This window comes from Gossypium raimondii, chromosome 9 (assembly GCF_025698545.1).
Source record: "Gossypium raimondii isolate GPD5lz chromosome 9, ASM2569854v1, whole genome shotgun sequence".
NCBI classification, from domain to species: domain Eukaryota; kingdom Viridiplantae; phylum Streptophyta; class Magnoliopsida; order Malvales; family Malvaceae; genus Gossypium; species Gossypium raimondii.
The window spans coordinates 33,185,554-33,203,395 of record NC_068573.1 but is presented as its reverse complement, the minus strand read 5'-3'; the positions used below and the strand labels follow the sequence as shown (position 1 = coordinate 33,203,395).

General features: G+C 33.0%; 2 protein-coding genes across 2 annotated transcripts; both read right to left on the bottom strand.

The window, feature by feature from the left end:
• Window positions 1-929: 929 nt before the first annotated feature.
• LOC128031895 (protein argonaute 5-like) lies at window positions 930-7,293 on the bottom strand. The gene is given in 23 exon segments (XM_012629523.2): window positions 930-1,329; window positions 1,415-1,446; window positions 1,550-1,644; window positions 1,722-1,795; window positions 1,883-2,009; window positions 2,095-2,158; window positions 2,238-2,300; window positions 2,386-2,528; window positions 2,604-2,741; window positions 2,830-2,951; window positions 3,027-3,177; window positions 3,266-3,385; window positions 3,583-3,654; window positions 3,736-3,846; window positions 3,932-4,015; window positions 4,017-4,049; window positions 4,132-4,270; window positions 4,578-4,681; window positions 4,763-4,872; window positions 4,955-5,088; window positions 5,189-5,338; window positions 5,438-5,655; window positions 7,228-7,293. Coding segments are annotated over 23 exon segments (2,541 nt in total). The 3' UTR covers window positions 930-1,138.
• A 531-nt stretch (window positions 7,294-7,824) lies between these two features.
• LOC105799122 (protein argonaute 5) lies at window positions 7,825-13,950 on the bottom strand. The gene is made up of 22 exons (XM_052621016.1): window positions 13,369-13,950; window positions 12,466-12,683; window positions 12,217-12,366; window positions 11,983-12,116; window positions 11,791-11,900; window positions 11,582-11,685; window positions 11,137-11,275; window positions 10,940-11,056; window positions 10,743-10,853; window positions 10,590-10,661; window positions 10,249-10,368; window positions 10,011-10,161; window positions 9,814-9,935; window positions 9,583-9,720; window positions 9,364-9,506; window positions 9,216-9,278; window positions 9,071-9,134; window positions 8,837-8,963; window positions 8,676-8,749; window positions 8,497-8,591; window positions 8,362-8,393; window positions 7,825-8,278 (listed from the first exon to the last, which is right to left on the bottom strand). The coding sequence occupies exons 1-22, from the start codon at window positions 13,840-13,842 to the stop codon at window positions 8,103-8,105; spliced, it is 2,934 nt and encodes a 977-aa protein (XP_052476976.1). The 5' UTR covers window positions 13,843-13,950; the 3' UTR covers window positions 7,825-8,102.
• Between the last annotated feature and the right edge of the window lie 3,892 nt (window positions 13,951-17,842).

Below are 17,842 nucleotides of genomic sequence, written 5' to 3'. Positions count from 1 at the left end.
TATAACTTAAACAAAATATTGAATTTAATGCATATATGCCACCCCACTTATGGGACTTGGCATATTTGCCTATTTAGTCCTTTTAACTTTCTTTTAATCTATAATTAGACTTTCACTCTTTATTCAATTTGATCCTCTTTCCTAATTATTCTTAATTAAACTAAATTCACCTATCTAAAACCTAATTAAACACACAACTAATCTCGTAAATATTTCTAATAATTATTTTCGAACTCAATTCACTAAGACGGAGGCCCGATAATACACACACTTTTTCGGTGCCCACGGATTTTGGGTCGTTACAGTAACTAATCTCACTATCATTGTTGTTGTTAATCTCACTGAAAGTAAACGCACCGCTCATCTAAACTAAGCTTAAACTATTAAAACTTTGCATGGTTTGTCCTCCTTTAACGAAGTAAAAAACACTATAAGTGGACTGAGATTTAATTGGAATGGATAATGCATTTATCTTCGGTAAGATTAAAAACAACAATAGCATTGAGAATAAAAACAATGGTGAAGCGTGTATTTAATTTCAAACGTAGTTGTAACGGTGAGGTGATAATGAAATATAACTATTGAAAGCATTAGATTAAAAATTATATATAATAAAAGTTTCTAACTCTTATGAAATTATTAAAAATATGTAAATTTATAAAAATATTTAATAAAATATTAAAATTGTATTTATTATATTTATTAAAATTTTAAATTAAAAAAAAAACAAATTTGATTAGGGTTGCTTTTATTTTCATTGGAGCTTAAACTCCGGTAGAAAATTGGAGTTGCAGGGAGGTGCAGGGAGGATTTCCGAACGCACCTTACCATTTGTGTTCTGAACATGTAAAAACTCTAGTAAAAAGACATTATTCTTTAAAATTTCATCATCACTTGTATTAATTGGTGATCTAAAAGAAACTTAAAAATAATACTAAAAATCCTTTCTAAGAACTTTTCTTGAAAATACAGGACATTTCTGAAATTTTCGTAATCCACAAACAGTGTGTGCATTATGGTAATCCAAACTTCAGACGACAATTCGCTCAACCACCAAAACAGAAACTCCAAAATTAAATAATTACAAAGTCCACCAATGGAATCAACAAGACTCCACCATCATCCACAAACTGTGCAACTATACTTGCGCAACTTTCCACCAACCAAACACTTCCTTCACATTGTCCTTTATGCTGGGGAGCGGCCTAAACTCTACAACCTTGTCTTTCGGCTTTCGGCCTCCACCAGTAGACCCACTATCCGACATCTCATCCTCAATATAATAGCGTGCCCTATAAGCAGCGAGGTGAGCATAGTATGCCGGAGGCACTGCAAACATATAATTCAAATATTCACTGTCAAAACCAACCTTAAGTTAACAAATTTAACAAGACAAAAAAACATCATCACAAACCTATGGAAACGGACTTGGTACACCTCGCATACCTATCCACAAAGTAAAATTATTACTATATAATTACTAGTGCTGATCTAAAGCATTATTTATTCACCCCATTACAGGATTATAGAGAAAGGAGTAAACACATACGTGTAACATAAACTGTTTGTGAGCACTTGCAAGATGTCAGCACTGAAGCCATTTTCATCAAACAAAACGTGGTAACGTGTGGCCTTGCTTGTCCCCTACACAACAACATCAGTATCAGATCGGACAAAATTAACATAAAAACCATCACACTTCAAGGGAAGCCTCATTTAACCAGGATTCCAGCATGACTATTGAGATAAAAATCAAACTCGGTTGGATGACAGATGCTAGTATCCACAACAGTACCTAAAATTTATTGGCTACATTAAAATATGCTAACAAAATGAAGATCAAGAGAATACGATCAAATCCCTATTATAAGATTAGAATCACCTGGTAATATGTTGCCACTCCCATCAGTTTTGTTGCGATCAGTAGGGAATAAGCGAGTATGATGCCTCTTTTGAACCACAACAAATGTAACCCGAGGCATATATCCTTCCTGTAGCGAGGAACAAGCCTGGAAGGAAGAAAACTGCAGGGGTCAGAAGCATCCATTATACAGTGAACCAACTATAATAGACATTATACAGTGATTTCAATACCTTCCAAATCGCATCCATTTCATAAAGCAAAACTTGGCTGAATTGTCCTTCACTAACACCACCTCTGCCACATCAAAAATCAGATGTCAGCACTGCTGCTAGAAGTATATACATATATTTGGATGGTCAAAAGCAAACATTACCTATAGAAGATAATTCTAGAAGGCTTTTGTCTTGTTGACTTGAAGAAAGCAACAAGCAATTCCCTGCAGAGAACTTGAAATGTTAAGAAAGTAGAGCACGTCCAGAAGAAACTAAAAAATTAAGCCCGAAATAAATCTATCTCCCTACCTAACCATTCCACCCTCAACTAAACCCTTCTGTGGATCCTTTGTTTGTTTATAAAGATCCTGGATTATTTCCATCCGGTGAGTCTGTGCAGAGACAATTCCACGATACTTGGTTACCTCAGGCCAATCCATTGAAGCAACGACCTGCATCCAGCCAATAACCTCTTAAATATGATCAAGTAACAAAATGGGGATGTAGAGAACAATGAATATGCTTACTGCAGCTATAGAAGAACTAGAGTCTTCGCCAGGCGGCGGATGAGTGACATCTGCCCCAAAAATGATTGTAGGGACATCAGTCACAAGCGGAATTCTCCTTAAAATAGCATCGTTCAGCACAGTATTTCGCCCCCCAACCTACAGAATTTACAATTCTCAAATGAATTAAGATAACAAGACAAGAAAACACTATATCAAATCACCACCAGTGAGGCAAAACACATACCTTAGCATTGATCTTGAGAGCAACATTTTCAAAATATTGGTTGCTAAACTTTGCAGCTTGCACAGGCTTACAACATTGTGAAACAATACCTAGCTCCGTCTCACAAATTCGCTTTATTTTTCCTGCAAGCAAAAAGATTTGAGTCGCGCAAAGAAACCCCAGGAATTACCTATTTACAAAACATCAGAATTTCTTACCGTAAGAGCCAGTCTGATCAGGTAAGATAATTATCAACAACTGAAGTGGCTTATTCAAGCCTGCAGACTCTTTGTATACATCCATGAGAATCTGATCAATTCGGTCAGCACAAGCTGATCGCATTGCAATTGAAGGAGTTTGGCAAAACACCTAGAGTCACAAAATGGGAAATCATGCTAGTGATAAATAAATAACAGATATACCATCCACCTACACTAAAAAAAACCACACAGCATACCATTCCTTTGTTGTTACACATATTCACCAGCTCCGCACAGAACTCTTCTGACATATTCCAATATTCCGAGGAGAAGTTCACACAAGACCAGAAATCGACTTTACCCCAATTGACCATTTTCTGCAAAAAAAAAAAAAAAACTGTTGAACCTTAAAACCTATCAAAATTTTCCCAAAAGACTTATAGCTACCTTAAAAATGAATTGAAAAAATGAACAAGAACTCTGGAACAAGAGGAGACTGAAGAGACAGGTCTGATTCCTTAAATTTTACAAACAATGCCACTTCAAAGAAGAGGGGAAGAAAAAAAAATACCACCTTGTTGATCATGTTCCATTGCCCGCAACTAGGATTAACGATTTTGTCACGTCCACTATCGTGATACTTTAGCTGCAGCAACCAAAACAGACATTAATCGTATTATAAGACTGACAGTATCCTTGAAAATATAACATATTGGCTTAAAAGTACCACTGGAGGATTTAGAACTTGTGCATTAATCAATGCAAGTTCTTTGCGAACATGCATTCCAAATTCTTTAGTAACAAGCTCCTCCACCTCAAAATTATTGACCTGGACCATCTGCAGAAACATGAAATGCCAATGAATCAAAATTCTCATCTTATCAACCAATTTAAAAAATAATAAGCATCCAAAACTGTAGTACCTTTGTAATATTCCCCTCCCTAATGTTCGGACGTTGACAAGTTGCTCTCAGCAGAGATCTAACTTGTTGTTCATTTAGTTTTTTTTGTGTATCTTTGACCCTCAACGATACTACAAAGCTGTAAAACAAAATCATACAGGAGAATCAGTAACAAACAAAAAGAAAACAAAAACAAGATCATCTTGATATAAAGTAAAAACCTCCATTGGCAGGTAGACAGGTCTAGCTTCACTTCCACTTTGAAGTGCAGGCAAGGATGGATATTTAAGCACAACATTGTATTTCTCACGGAAATACTTGACCACAGAGACATTTGTTCTCTTATCATCAAGAGGAAATCTAAAACAGCCAAAAATTGAACAGAAACATAATGAGACAGAATGGTACAAATGTACCATAAGCACAAGATTTTACAAATGTATAAGCATAAACAATATTTTAGAACAAGACATAACCAAGCCAAATACTAAAAACTGTCAACTGCAAAAAATAAAAATAAAACCAACTCAATTTTAAGATGTAACTTAGATAAGTAGTGAATACAAGACTACAAATAACCCAAAAACAATTCTACCACACAGGCCACATAAAAGTAGCTTACTAAAAATATTTATGAGCAGGTATAGTATTATAACAACAAACTCACGTCAACTGGCTTATAGGGTCTCTAGATACTCCAATAATCTTGCAAGTTTTGGCATAATCCATGTAGATGAGCCTAACTCTTACTCCCTTCAAGGCCTTTTTCACCTAAAAAATACGGCAAAAGAAGCATTGCAAAAAAATTCTGCAAGTTTTGATTAATAAACACTGAATTCAATATATACGTACTTTAATACGATCTTGATCAGACAGCGGCTTTGACAGGTTTGATCGTCGGAAATGTTTCACAACAAACTCTGAAACTAAAATTGGCTCATAGAATGATCGAGCAGACACATCTGCAAAGCAAAACCAGTAAATCTTCATACTGAAACATTAGGAACAAAGTGGCTACACAAACTGAGCAATCAAAGTACCTACCAATATTAAGAGATAAACCCATCTGAGTGGGTCGAAGACTCTGATAATATCCAGACCAGTATTCTGTTCCATTACCAAGTTCTCCTCTAGGACCTAATGATGTATAGAAAAAAGACCTTCCCACCTCAGTATATCTGCCAAATGATGTTTCAAATGTATTAATTTGATGTCATATAAAATGGTTTCAACAATTTAATAGCCAGAAATGTTTAACATTAATCAACAGGCAGTTACATCTGAGATGGTTTAGCTCTAAGAACAACATCCAGAACTTGAATAGCTTCTTGAGGACATTCAAAATGCTTTCTGCTCAAAAACTCCCTGAGATAATGAAGGTCTGGCTTGGAGGCCAGTTTGATTGCAACCTTAAATTGTCGCTCCTTCCTGCAGTGACAGGCAACCAGAAAGATCAGAGGTAAGCAATTATGACATCGGATATAATGTAAAATGTCAAGAGACCATCATAGGATACAATAATATTACCGCGCAGGCCTAGACGAACCAGCACTGCGATCTTCCTCAGGTAGCTTGATAACAAGCTCCTTTGACTCGAAGGGAAGAGGACCAGCAGTGTACAAACTCTTCCTGCCATCATAAGCTGGACACCGACGTCCAAGATGCGACTCTTTGTATACATCAATAAGTTGCTTCATTATTGCTCTGTTAACCTTTTTTGCGGTTACCTCAGGCGTTACAGTAACCTATAAGCAATGAAGCACCAAAGGCCATCAAAAGAGACGAGAAGAAGATGCAAGTAACAGAGATGGACAAAGAGACAAGTAAATAAATAAGAAAACAGAAAAGGAAAATACACATTAAAATCCAATGAAAATAAAAATTAACGAGACAATAAATAACAAAAAGCCCAACTCATTTAAGCAAATCATTAACAGTTAAACTTTCCCTTGGGTTTTTTTAAGGAAAAGTAACTACGGAAAAAGCAATCTTGATCGAGTTCTTTCAAAAAATAATGTCGTTGAGTTAGGGTAGTAAGGGTTAAACTTAAGAAATCAGGTTCAACCAAAACCTCATTTCACCTATTTATTAATATATTTTTTACATAATTTAATACTTAAAGAAATATTTAACTTAGTTGATGTTACAAGTTAATTAATTTAATTTTTATGTAAAATTACAATAATAAATATAATTACAATATTAGCATTATCCTTCAAAAAAATAAAATTATAATTTTACCATTAAATTATCTATATGTTTTTAAAATATCATATAAATTTTAAACTTTTTTTTTACCAACAAGTGTTGGGTGTAATGGTAAGGCACATTGTATTCTTAATTTGAGACATAGATTTAAACATTGAAGATGACATTGTTGAGAAGAACAACCACGAACCCCAAACATAAACAATAAAACGGACATAAAAAAATACCAAAAATTTTTTTTTTTCTTTATTGACAACTTCCTTTTTTCCATCCACAATTTCCATAGCAAGCATCCCTTCCCTTTCCTAATTTCTACTTCACCAGAAAATAATAGAATTTTTTTTCTTTTTTTTAAACAATTAAAGTCAGTTTAATTTGTGAAATATTTGGTAAATAGAAACATGATTTTCATTTTCTATTTTTTAAAATTGATAAATAGAAATAAAACATGTTTTAATAAAATAAAATAAATTTTGTATTTATATGGATTCAAATCAGGTATCGAATTCAATATTAGAAAAAAACTGTTGAAAATAATTATTTTTTGTGTTTATATGGATTTGAACCCATTGTGAACTCGTTCATTTAAAATTAAAAACTCTTGTTCTCGTCTTTTTAATTCTACAAAACATTTTGGTGAAAATAATGAAAATTATTTTAAAATTATCAATCATCCATATTTTTAAAAAAGGAAAATGACTTTTATTTTAAACATTGCTTCTTCTTTTTTTATCTTCTCTATTTTGGTTAACCACCCATACCCATTGATGAATCAAAATTTATAATTTTCTTCACCTTCTGTGTCATCATGAATGGAAAAGATGGTGCTTATTTTTTAGTTTTAGATTGGAAAAAAATGAAACAGATAAAAGCAATGATAGAGCAGAATAACTGACGAATGAACAAAACTGTTTTCATACAATCAGATGAGAGGATTAAATGAGAGCTTTCCTTTGATATTTAAAGAATATTTTTTATTCATCAACAGAATTTAAGGGTGAAAAAAAAGATGAAAGGAGAGAGAACTCATAAATCTAATGTCTTTAATAGTTATTTTCTATTCTCAACTCATCGTTATAGTTGCGTTTGAATCTAAACACACACCTTACCGCAATTTCTAATATCACTACTACAGTATCTAATTTCATCGCTACAGTAACTAATTTAACTACCATTGTTGTTTTTAATCTCACCGAAAATAAACGCATCGCTCATCCAATCTAAACTTAAGCTATTAAAATTTTAATGGCATAGTTTGTCTAGCTTTAACGAAGTAAAAAAACCACTATAAATGGACTAAGGTTTAATTGGGATGGACGATACATTTATCTTCGGTAAAGTTAAAAACAGCAATAGCAGTGAGAATAAAAACAGTGGTGAGGTGTATATTTAATTTCAAACGTAATTGTAAAGTGATATGATAATAAAATATAACTATTGAAAACATTAGATTAAAAATTATATATAATAAAAGTTTTTAAAATTATCACACTTTTATGAAATTATTAAAAATATGTAAATTTATAAAATTATTTAATAAGTTAATAAAATTGTATTTACTATGTTTATTAAAATGGTAAATTAAAAAGTAAATTGATTAGGTTTGCTTTTTTATTCATTGGAGTTGCAAGGAGGAGCAGTGAGGATTTCCGAGCGTATCTTACCATTTGTGTACTGAACATTTAAAAACTCTTAATAAAAAGACATTATTCTCTAAAATTTCATCGTCTCTTGTATTAATCGGTGATATAAAAGAAGCTTAAGAATGATACCAAAACTCCTTTCTAAGAACATGTCTTAAAAATAAAGAACATTTATGTAATTTTCGTAATCCACAAACAGTGTGTGATTTATAATAATTCAAACTTCAGACAACAAGTCGCTCAACCACCAAAACAAAAACTCCAAAATTAGACTCCACCATCATCCACAAACTGTGCAACTATACTTGCGCAACTTCCCACAATCAACCAAACATAATTTATCAGACGTAGAACATCACTTCCTTCACATTATCCTTTATGCTGGGCAGCGGCCTAACCTCTACAACCTTGTCTTTCGGCTTTCGGCCTCCACCAGTAGACCCACTATCCGACATCTCATCCTCAATATAATAGCGTGCCCTATAAGCAGCGAGGTGAGCATAGTACGCCGGAGGAACTGCAAACATATAATCCAAATATTACTGTCAAAACCAACCTTAGTCAACAAATTTAACAAGACAAAAAAACATCATCACAAACCTATGGAAACGGACTTGGTACACCTCGCATACCTGTCCACAAAGTAAAATTATTACTATATAATTGCTAGTGCTGATCTAAAGCATTATTTATTCACCCCATTTCAAGATTATAGAGAAAGGAGTAAACACATACGTGTAACATAAATTGTTTGTGAGCACTTGCAAGATGTCAGCACTGAAGCCATTTTCATCCAACAAAACGTGGTAATGTGTGGGCTTGCTTGTCCCCTACACAACAACATCAATATCAATATCAGATCGGACAAAATTAACATAAAAACCATCACACTTCAAGGGAAGGCCTCATTTTACCTGGATTCCAGCATGACTATTGAGATAAAAATCAAACTCAGTTGGATGACAGATGCTAGTATCCACAACAGTACCTAAAAGTTATTGGCTACATTAAAATATGCTAACAAAATGAAGATCAAGAGAATACGATCAAATCCCTATTATAAGATTAGAATCACCTGGTAATATGTTGCCACTCCTATCAGTTTTGTTGCGATCAGTAGGGAATAAGCGAGTATGATGCCTCTTTTGAACCACAACAAATGTAACCCGAGGCATATATCCTTCCTGTAGCGAGGAACAAGCCTGGAAGGAAGAAAACTGCGGGGGTCAGAAGGCCCAAACACCAAAAATCATTGCATCCATTATACAGTGAACTAACTATAATAGAAATTATACAGTGATTTCAATACCTTCCGAATCGCATCCATTTCATAAAGCAAAACTTGGCTGAATTGTCCTTCACTAACACCATCTCTGCCACACATCAAAAATCAGATATCAGCACTGCTGCTAGAAATATATACATAGATTTGGATGGTCAAAAGCAAACATTACCTATAGAAGATAATTCTAGAAGGCTTTTGTTTCGTTGACCTGTAGAAAGCAAGAAGCAACTCCCTGCAGAGAACTTGAAATGTTAAGAAAGTAGAGCACTTCCAGAAGAAACTAAAAATTTAAGCCTGAAATAAATCTATCTCCCTACCTAACCATTCCACCCTCAACTAAACCCTTCTGTGGATCCCTAGTTTGTTTATAAAGATCCTCGATTATTTCCACCCGGTGAGTCTGTGCAGAGACAATTCCACGATACTTGGTTACCTCAGGCCAATCCATTGAAGCAACGACCTGCAGCCAGCCAATAACCTCTTAAATATGATCAAGTAACAAAATGGGGATGATAGAGAATAATGAATATGCTTACTGCAGCTATAGAAGAACTAGAGTCTTCGCCAGGCGGCGGATGAGTGACATCTGCCCCAAAAATGATTGTAGGGACATCAGTCACAAGCGGAATTCTCCTTAAAACAGCATCGTTCAGCACAGTATTTCTCCCCCCAACCTACAGAATTTACAATTCTCAAATGATTTAAAAGAAGATAGCAAGACAAGAAACCACTATATCAAATCACCACCAGTGAGGCAAAACAGATACCTTAGCATTGATCTTGAGAGCAACATTTTCAAAATATTGGTTGCTAAACTTTGAAGCTTGCGCAGGCTTACAACATTGTGAAACAATACCTAGCTCCGTCTCACAAATTCGCTTTATTTTTCCTGCAAACAAAAAGATTAGAGTTGCGCAAAGAAACCCCAGGAATTACCTATTTACAAAACATCAGAATTTCTTACCATATGAGCCAGTCTGATCAGGTAAGATAATTATCAACAACTTAAGTGGCTTATTCAAGCCTGCAGACTCTTTGTATACATCCATGAGAGTCTGATCAATTCGATCAGCACGAGCTGATCGCATTGCAATTGAAGGAGTTTGGCGAAACACCTAGAGTAACAAAATCGGAAATCAAGCTAGTGATGAATAAATAACAGATGTACCATCCACCTACACTAAAAAAACCACACAGCATACCATTCCTTTGCTGTTACACATATTCACCAGCCCCGCACAGAAGTCTTCTGACATATTCCTATATTCAGAGGAGAAGTTCACACAAGACCAGAAATCAACTTTACCCCCATTGACCATTTTCTGCAAAAAAAATGTTGAACCTTAAAACCTAGCAAAATTTTCCCAAAAGACTTACAGCTACACTAAACTGCAAAGAAGAGACGCTGCAAACCTTAAAAATGAATTGAAAAAAAATGAACAAGAACTCTGGAACAAGAGGAGACTGAAGAGACAGGTCTAATTCCTTAAATTTTACAAATAATGCCACTTCAAAGAATAAGAGGGGAAGAAAAAAAAATCACCTTGTTGATCATGTTCCATTGCCCACAGCTAGGATTAACAATTTTGTCACGTCCACTATCGTGATACTTTAGCTGCAGCAACCAAAACCGACATTAATCTTATTATAAGACGGACAGTATCCTTGAAAATATAACATATTGGCATATAAGTACCACTGGAGGATTTAGAACTCGTGCATTAATCAATGCAAGTTCTTTGCGAACATGCATTCCAAATTCTTTAGTAACAAGCTCCTCCACCTCAAAATTATTGACCTGGACCATCTGCAGAAACATGAAATGCCAAATGAATCACAATTCTCATCTTATCAACAAATTTAAAAAATAATAAGCATCCAAAACTGTAGTACCTTTGTAATATTCCCCTCCCTAATGTTCGGACGTTGACAAGTTGCTCTCAGCAGAGATCTAACTTGTTGTTCATTTAGTTTTTTTGTGTATCTTTGACCCTCAACGATACTACAAAGCTGTAAAACAAAATCATACAAGAGAATCAGTAACAAACAAAAAGAAAACAAAAAACAAGATCTTGATATAAAGTAAAAACCTCCATTGGCAGGTAGACAGGTCTAGCTTCGCTTCCACTTTGAAGTGCAGGCAAGGATGGATATTTAAGCACAACATTGTATTTCTCACGGAAATACTTGACCACAGAGACATTTGTTCTCTTATCATCATGAGTAAATCTAAAAAAGCCAAAAATTGAACAGAAGCATAATGAGACAGAATGGGACAAATATACCATAGCACAAGATTTTACAAATGCACAAGCATAAACAATATTTTAGAACAAGACATAACCAAGCCAAATACTAAAAACTGTCAACCACAAAAAAAAAAAAAAAAACCAACTCAATTTGAAGATGGAACTTAGATAAGTAGTGAATACAAGACTACAAATAACCCAAAAACAATTCTACCACACAGGCCACATAAAAGTAGCTTACTAAAAATATTTTTGAGCACGTATAGTATTATAACAACAAACTCACGTCAACTGGCTTATAGGGTCTCTAGATACTCCAATAATCTTGCAAGTTTTGGCATAATCCATGTAGATGAGCTTAACTCTTACTCCCTTCAAGGCCTTTTTCACCTAAAGAATACAGCAAAAGAAGCATTCCAAAAATATTCTGCAAGTTTTGATTAATAAACACTGAATTCAATATATACGAAGGGCAAGAAAACAGTGTAATAATACTTTAATACGATCTTGATCAGACAGCGGCTTTGACAGGTTTGATCGTCGGAAATGTTTCGCAACAAACTCTGAAACTAAAATTGGCTCATAGAATGATCGAGCAGACACATCTGCAAAGCAAAACCAGTAAATCTTCATACTGAAACATTAGGAACAAAGTGGCTACACAAACTGAGCAATCAAAGTACCTACCAATATTAAGAGATAAACCCATCTGAGTGGGTCGAAGACTCTGATAATATCCAGACCAGTATTCTATTCCATTACCAAGTTCTCCTCTAGGACCTAATGATGTATGGAAAAAAGACCTTCCCACCTCAGTATATCTGCCAAATGATGTTTCAAATGTATTAATTTGATGTCATATAAAATGGTTTCAGCAATTTAACAGCAAGCAATGTTTAACAGCAATCAACAGGCAGTTACGTCTGAGATGGTTTAGCTCTAAGAACAACATCCAGAACTTGAATAGCTTCTTGAGGGCATTCAAAATGCTTTCTGCTCAGAAACTCCCTCAGATAATGAAGGTCTGGCTTGGAGGCCAATTTGATTGCAACCTTAAATTGTCGCTCCTTCCTGCAGTGACAGGCAACCAGAAAGATCACAGGTAAGCAATAATGACATCGGATAAAATGTAAAATGTCATGAGACCATCATAGGATACAATAATATTACCGCGCAGGCCTAGACGAACCAGCACTGCGATCTTCCTCAGGTAGCTTGATAACAAGCTCCTTTGACTCGAAGGGAAGAGGACCAGCAGTGTACAAACTCTTCCTGCCATCATAAGCTGGACACCGACGTCCAAGATGCGACTCTTTGTATACATCAATAAGTTGCTTCATTATTGCTCTGTTAACCTTTTTTGCGGTTACCTCAGGCGTTATAGTAACCTATAAGCAATGAAGCACCAAAGGCCATCAAAAGAGACGAGAAGAAGATGCAAGTAACAGAGATGGACAAAGAGACAAGTAAATAAATAAGAAAACAGATGAGTAAAATACACATTAAAATCCAATGAAAATAAAATTTAACGAGACAATAAATAACAAAAAGCCCAACTCAGTCAAGCAAATCATTAACAGTTAAACTTTCCCTTGGGTTTTTTTAAGGAAAAGCAACTACTAAAACCTTCAGTGTATAGTAAAGTCGGATAAAAAACAGAGCTCTAAGAAGTGCCAAAATATAAAACGATTAAAACAAGGCAGAAAAATGACAAGGAAAACTAGCGATTAAAATATTGGAGAAGAAAATGCAAGTATCAGGGATGAACAAGGTAAATGAATAAGAGAACAGAAACATGAAAACATTAGAATTCAAAAAATATGATCTAAACAAGTGGAATTCGTTTAAGCAAGCCATTAACAGTGAAGGTTTCCCTCGGTTTTTCAAAGTAATTACTGAAAACTTAAATCCATAGATAGGTCAAAAGGAAGGAAGCAGACATATACAAGCAAAAAAGAAAGAAAATTTTAACAAATATAAAAAAAAAAAACCGATTAGAACAACAAGCCAAAAATGTCGAGAAAAAATACAGGCTTAAAATCAAATAGGGAGACATGCGAGAAAGAAAGTTACATCGTAGTGATGAAGATCGGCATTAGCAACATCTACGAGAAAATGGTTGGCCCTAACCACACACTTTGTACCGACCGTGCCGAACCCCGGTCTTGGAGGGAACCTAATCGCCTTTGACGACGACGGAGGAAGAGGAGGCGCCGTAGTCACAGCCACCGGCTCCATTGTAAGCTTCTCCGATACCTCTCTGGAAAGTGATCCTACACCAGAACTTGAAGAAGGATGAGAAAAAGGGGCCCCCGATGGAGGAACTGGCGTAGCTACAGCCATTTGAGGAGGTGGCTGAGCCGGAGCCATTTGAGGAGGAGGGGGATTATAAGTTGCAGTAGAACCAGATGATCCACGGCCTCTTGCTCTACCGCCGCCGCCGCGAGAGGAAGACTGCGAAGGTTGACCGCGACCACGGCCCTGCCCCCGGCCACGTCGACCACCACCCCGACCACTGCCACGTTCACCACCGCCTCGGCCAGACATTGCCGGAAATTTGGAAAACTAAGCAAACAGATGAAAATTTCAAAAACTCCAAAACAGAAGGGACAAAAAATGAAACAAACGACACTCTTGACTCTTGAGTACAGAGAGGCTAGGAATGAATGAGCCCATTTTATAATAGAAGCAGATGATGACGCAATGTTCGGGGACGTGTAAAAATGGACACGCTCTTTTAGTGAATCATGCCGGGTTCGGGTGTAAAAAATAAACCCGAACTGACCCCTTTTTCGTTTAGAAAATACCCGATTTGTTTTCATTTTTATCCTCTCTTTTTTCTATTCTTTATTCTTTGTGTTAATTTGTAAATAAATATTAAATTTAAAATTAAATAAAATATTATTTAACTGTAATATATAAGCACGAATTTGGAACTTACCAAAATATATTTTATTTTTCATTATATTACTAAATTTACATTTAAAAATAATTATTAATTTTAAAAAATCAAAAATATGATAATAGTTATAATTAAAACAAATTTGTGATAATCATAATAATTTTAATTTTATTATTTATTATTTATTATTTGAAATAAATATTATAATAAAAATAGTAATTTTGACGTATGTATATGATGTATATTGCTTTTTATGGATGTATGGTTGATATGATTAATATATACAACCAGTGGCGAAGCCAGAACAATTCTTTAAAGGGGCTGAACGAAATTTTAATTTTTTATAGTCTATATCTTTATAACTTTTAAAAGATTAAATCAAATTTTTTTTAATTTTATACGAGTTAATGTGCAATTTTATCTTTATTAATTTAAAATTAAAAAAATTAAATGATCTAAATAGTAATTTTTCATTTTAGGGGGGTTGGGCTGGGCTTATGCAAGCATCCTAAATTCGCCTCTGTATATAATATAAATATGATTTATTCATAATTATCGATTTACAAAATAATATATATATCTAACCATGATAATTTTATTTATTTATTATGATATATTTTTTGTATATATTTATGCAAAATACTGCTTATATTATTATATATTATTTTATAACATTGTTTGTATATTATCATTGGTATTTTTATGTATATAATTTAGGATACTTTTTATTTTTTAAAATTAATATTATTTTTTATCTTTTTATATAATTTTAAATTTATATATTATTTATTCAAAAAAATTATATATTATTTAAAAACTAATTAACAACTAAATGGTTGGTGAAGAATAAATAAGCAGGTTGAAGAATACAAACATAACCGAACTTGACCCGCCGAGTTGGCGGTAGCGCGATCCAGGATATCTAATTGAGTGAAATCTCTAGATGACGAATTTGCCCTCATTATTGAGGAAACTATGGATGAGTCCAACTCTTTTGCACAACGTCAACATTGATGAAAATCGTCCCTTAGTCGTACCTTACTGGGTGACGAATTTGGAGGGTCGCGTCCGGAAGTCAGTTTTTTTGCTATTTTTTTACTTTTTTATTTTTTTTAATATTGTTATTAATTATATATTGATTTTCAATGAGAATATATGATCATTGAATATCGTTACTAATTGCCTTTTAATGTTTATATATTACGAATTTAAATCGATAATTATTAATATAATTTTTATAATAATTCAATTAGAGTCAATTAATTTAATATCTTTTTATTTTATATTTACTCGATCCGTTGAATTAATCTAATCATATTTAAATAAATTTGATTTCAAAAAGATTATATTCATGTTAATTTAATTTTTATTGCAATTATCTCGATTTTTTCTCTTAAAAAGATAAATACAATTTTTAATTTATTATTTAAATGAAACACGAGTTAATATATTATTTTAATTTGCTTCACTACATCACTTACTGCACCCTTGTAACGAACAACCATGCCCCATGCCTTCCTCTTCCTCGTTTTGTTTTTTAATTCATCCAATAGAAATCTAACGCGTGTCACTTGATTCTATTGGGGGGAAATGAAACGACAAAGAAAAGTGTCTATCTTTTCACTGCAACCAGTAAGAGGCGGCGCTGACGCGATGATCTCTGAGCAATTGGTAGTATGCTATGGTGGGCTCCATCACAGTAGATTATTTATTTATTTATTAAAATTAAATAGAGTACGGTTTTAATGTTATTTAATTCCGGCGATTATCTAAAAGAGAAAAGGGGTTAAAAGTGGAAACTAAAAGCAAAAAACAGATTCTCAAAGAGTGAGGAATGTCAAACGATTCTTAACAAGGAAGGTGCTTTGAATGTGGGAATTCTCAAATCACCACAAAATCCGCACCCATGTATGCCACGTTTCGACCTGAGAAGGAATCTCGTATAATCGAACAGCCGGTTAAAATGAGCGTGAGCACACTGGATTATTTCAAGTCAATACTTCTCCAAGAAGCTTTGTGAGCGATCCTACGAAGAAACGAGCAAAATGTTCCTTTCTTTTTACGACAAAATCAGACATCCTCGAATATCAAATAAAAAAAAACCAGACATCCTCGCGTTCACACTTAAAAAACAATCATAATAAAAAATTAAGCGCTTTTTTTTTACAATTTTTTGGGTAAACTACTAAATTGTCACTTTTATTTTCCTCAAGTTACATTTTAGTCACTTATGTTTGAAATATTACATTTTAGTCACTTACGTTAACATGTTGTGACATTTTAGTCACTGAGCCGTTAATTGTCGTTAATAGTGTAATAGTAAGCTGACCTGACATGTTAAATCATCATTTAAAATAAAAAATTTAGGTTAAATTATACAATTAAACTCCGTATTTTTTCGTTTTGAGCAATTTAATTTTTTTTCTTTTATGTTATTTTAACTTTCCTTTTTTTTATTCTCTTTTGTTTCTCTCGCTATTTTCCTCCCTTCTCATCTCTTTTAACGTAAAAGAAAAATATAAATTGCTCAAAACAAAAAAATATAGGGACCAATTGTATAATTTAACTTAAAATTTTCGTTTGAAATAATGATTTAACGTGTCACGTTAGCTTACCATTATATCATTAACAGTAATTAACGCTTAGTGACTAAAATATTACAATATGATAACGTAAGTGACTAAAACATAATATTTCAAACATAAGTAACTAAAATGTAATATGAGACAAATAAAATGTCTATTTTAATAGTTTACTCATTTTTTATATCAGTAGGTTAAGAAAATAAAATAATTAAAATTTGATATGAATAATAATAATAATGTCCATATTTCGGGTTTTTATTAAAGCACTAAAAATTTTAATTACAAAAATATATTAATTTTCGATTGTTTACGAAAATTGATTTTTTTATCAAAATTTTGAGTTCACCTTAAATTAGTCTCAATTATATGTCAATAATCACGATGAAGAAAAATATTTTTTAAGTGATGTCATTTGACACAATAACAACACAAATATATTTTTAAAAATATTTATATTTTCAATTTTATATTATTTTAACCAAAAATCTATAAAAGGTGGAACAAGTCAGAGTCACCCTAACTCTCTTTTTTCATCCTTTTATTTGGTCCCAATTGAATAAACAAAAGTGAAGTTTGAGAAGAAAAAAGTTATTTATGTTATAATTTTGGAGAGAAGAAAAAAATTGCTTGTGTTAGAGTTTTAGGAAAAAATTTAAGAGTTTTAAGGTATGATTTTTATTTTGTTTGTAATAATAATTTTTATATTGTATGTTTATATTTTATTTTAAATATTTATATAGATTTAATGTTTACGCTTATATTTTTTTTATTGTTGATATTTTATATGTTTATATATATTTGTTTTATTAGCCTACTTTGGTTTATGTTTTTTTAGTTGGTGATTAATATTATTATGTGAAAATTTTATTTAAATAAAAATATTAAAATTATTTACGTAAATGGGTTTTATTAAATATTATTAGGTGGAAGTATTATTGTTTTAAAATAATACATTTATTCAATTTTGTTTGTGCATGTATCAAAATGGGTTCATTAATCAGAGCAATTGATCACACAACCATGTTGATTAATATGCCAGTAAAAAAATTGTTACTTGCTA

Coding starts and splice junctions, on each gene's coding strand:
- LOC105799122 (XM_052621016.1), bottom strand. CDS start 13,842: ATGTCTGGCCGAGGCGGTGGTGAACGTGGCAGTGGTCGGGGTGGTGGT. Junction 12,117..12,216: donor AGAGCTAAACCATCTCAGAC/GTAACTGCCTGT, acceptor ATCATTTGGCAG/ATATACTGAGGTGGGAAGGT. Junction 10,662..10,742: donor GAGTTCTAAATCCTCCAGTG/GTACTTATATGC, acceptor TGGTTGCTGCAG/CTAAAGTATCACGATAGTGG.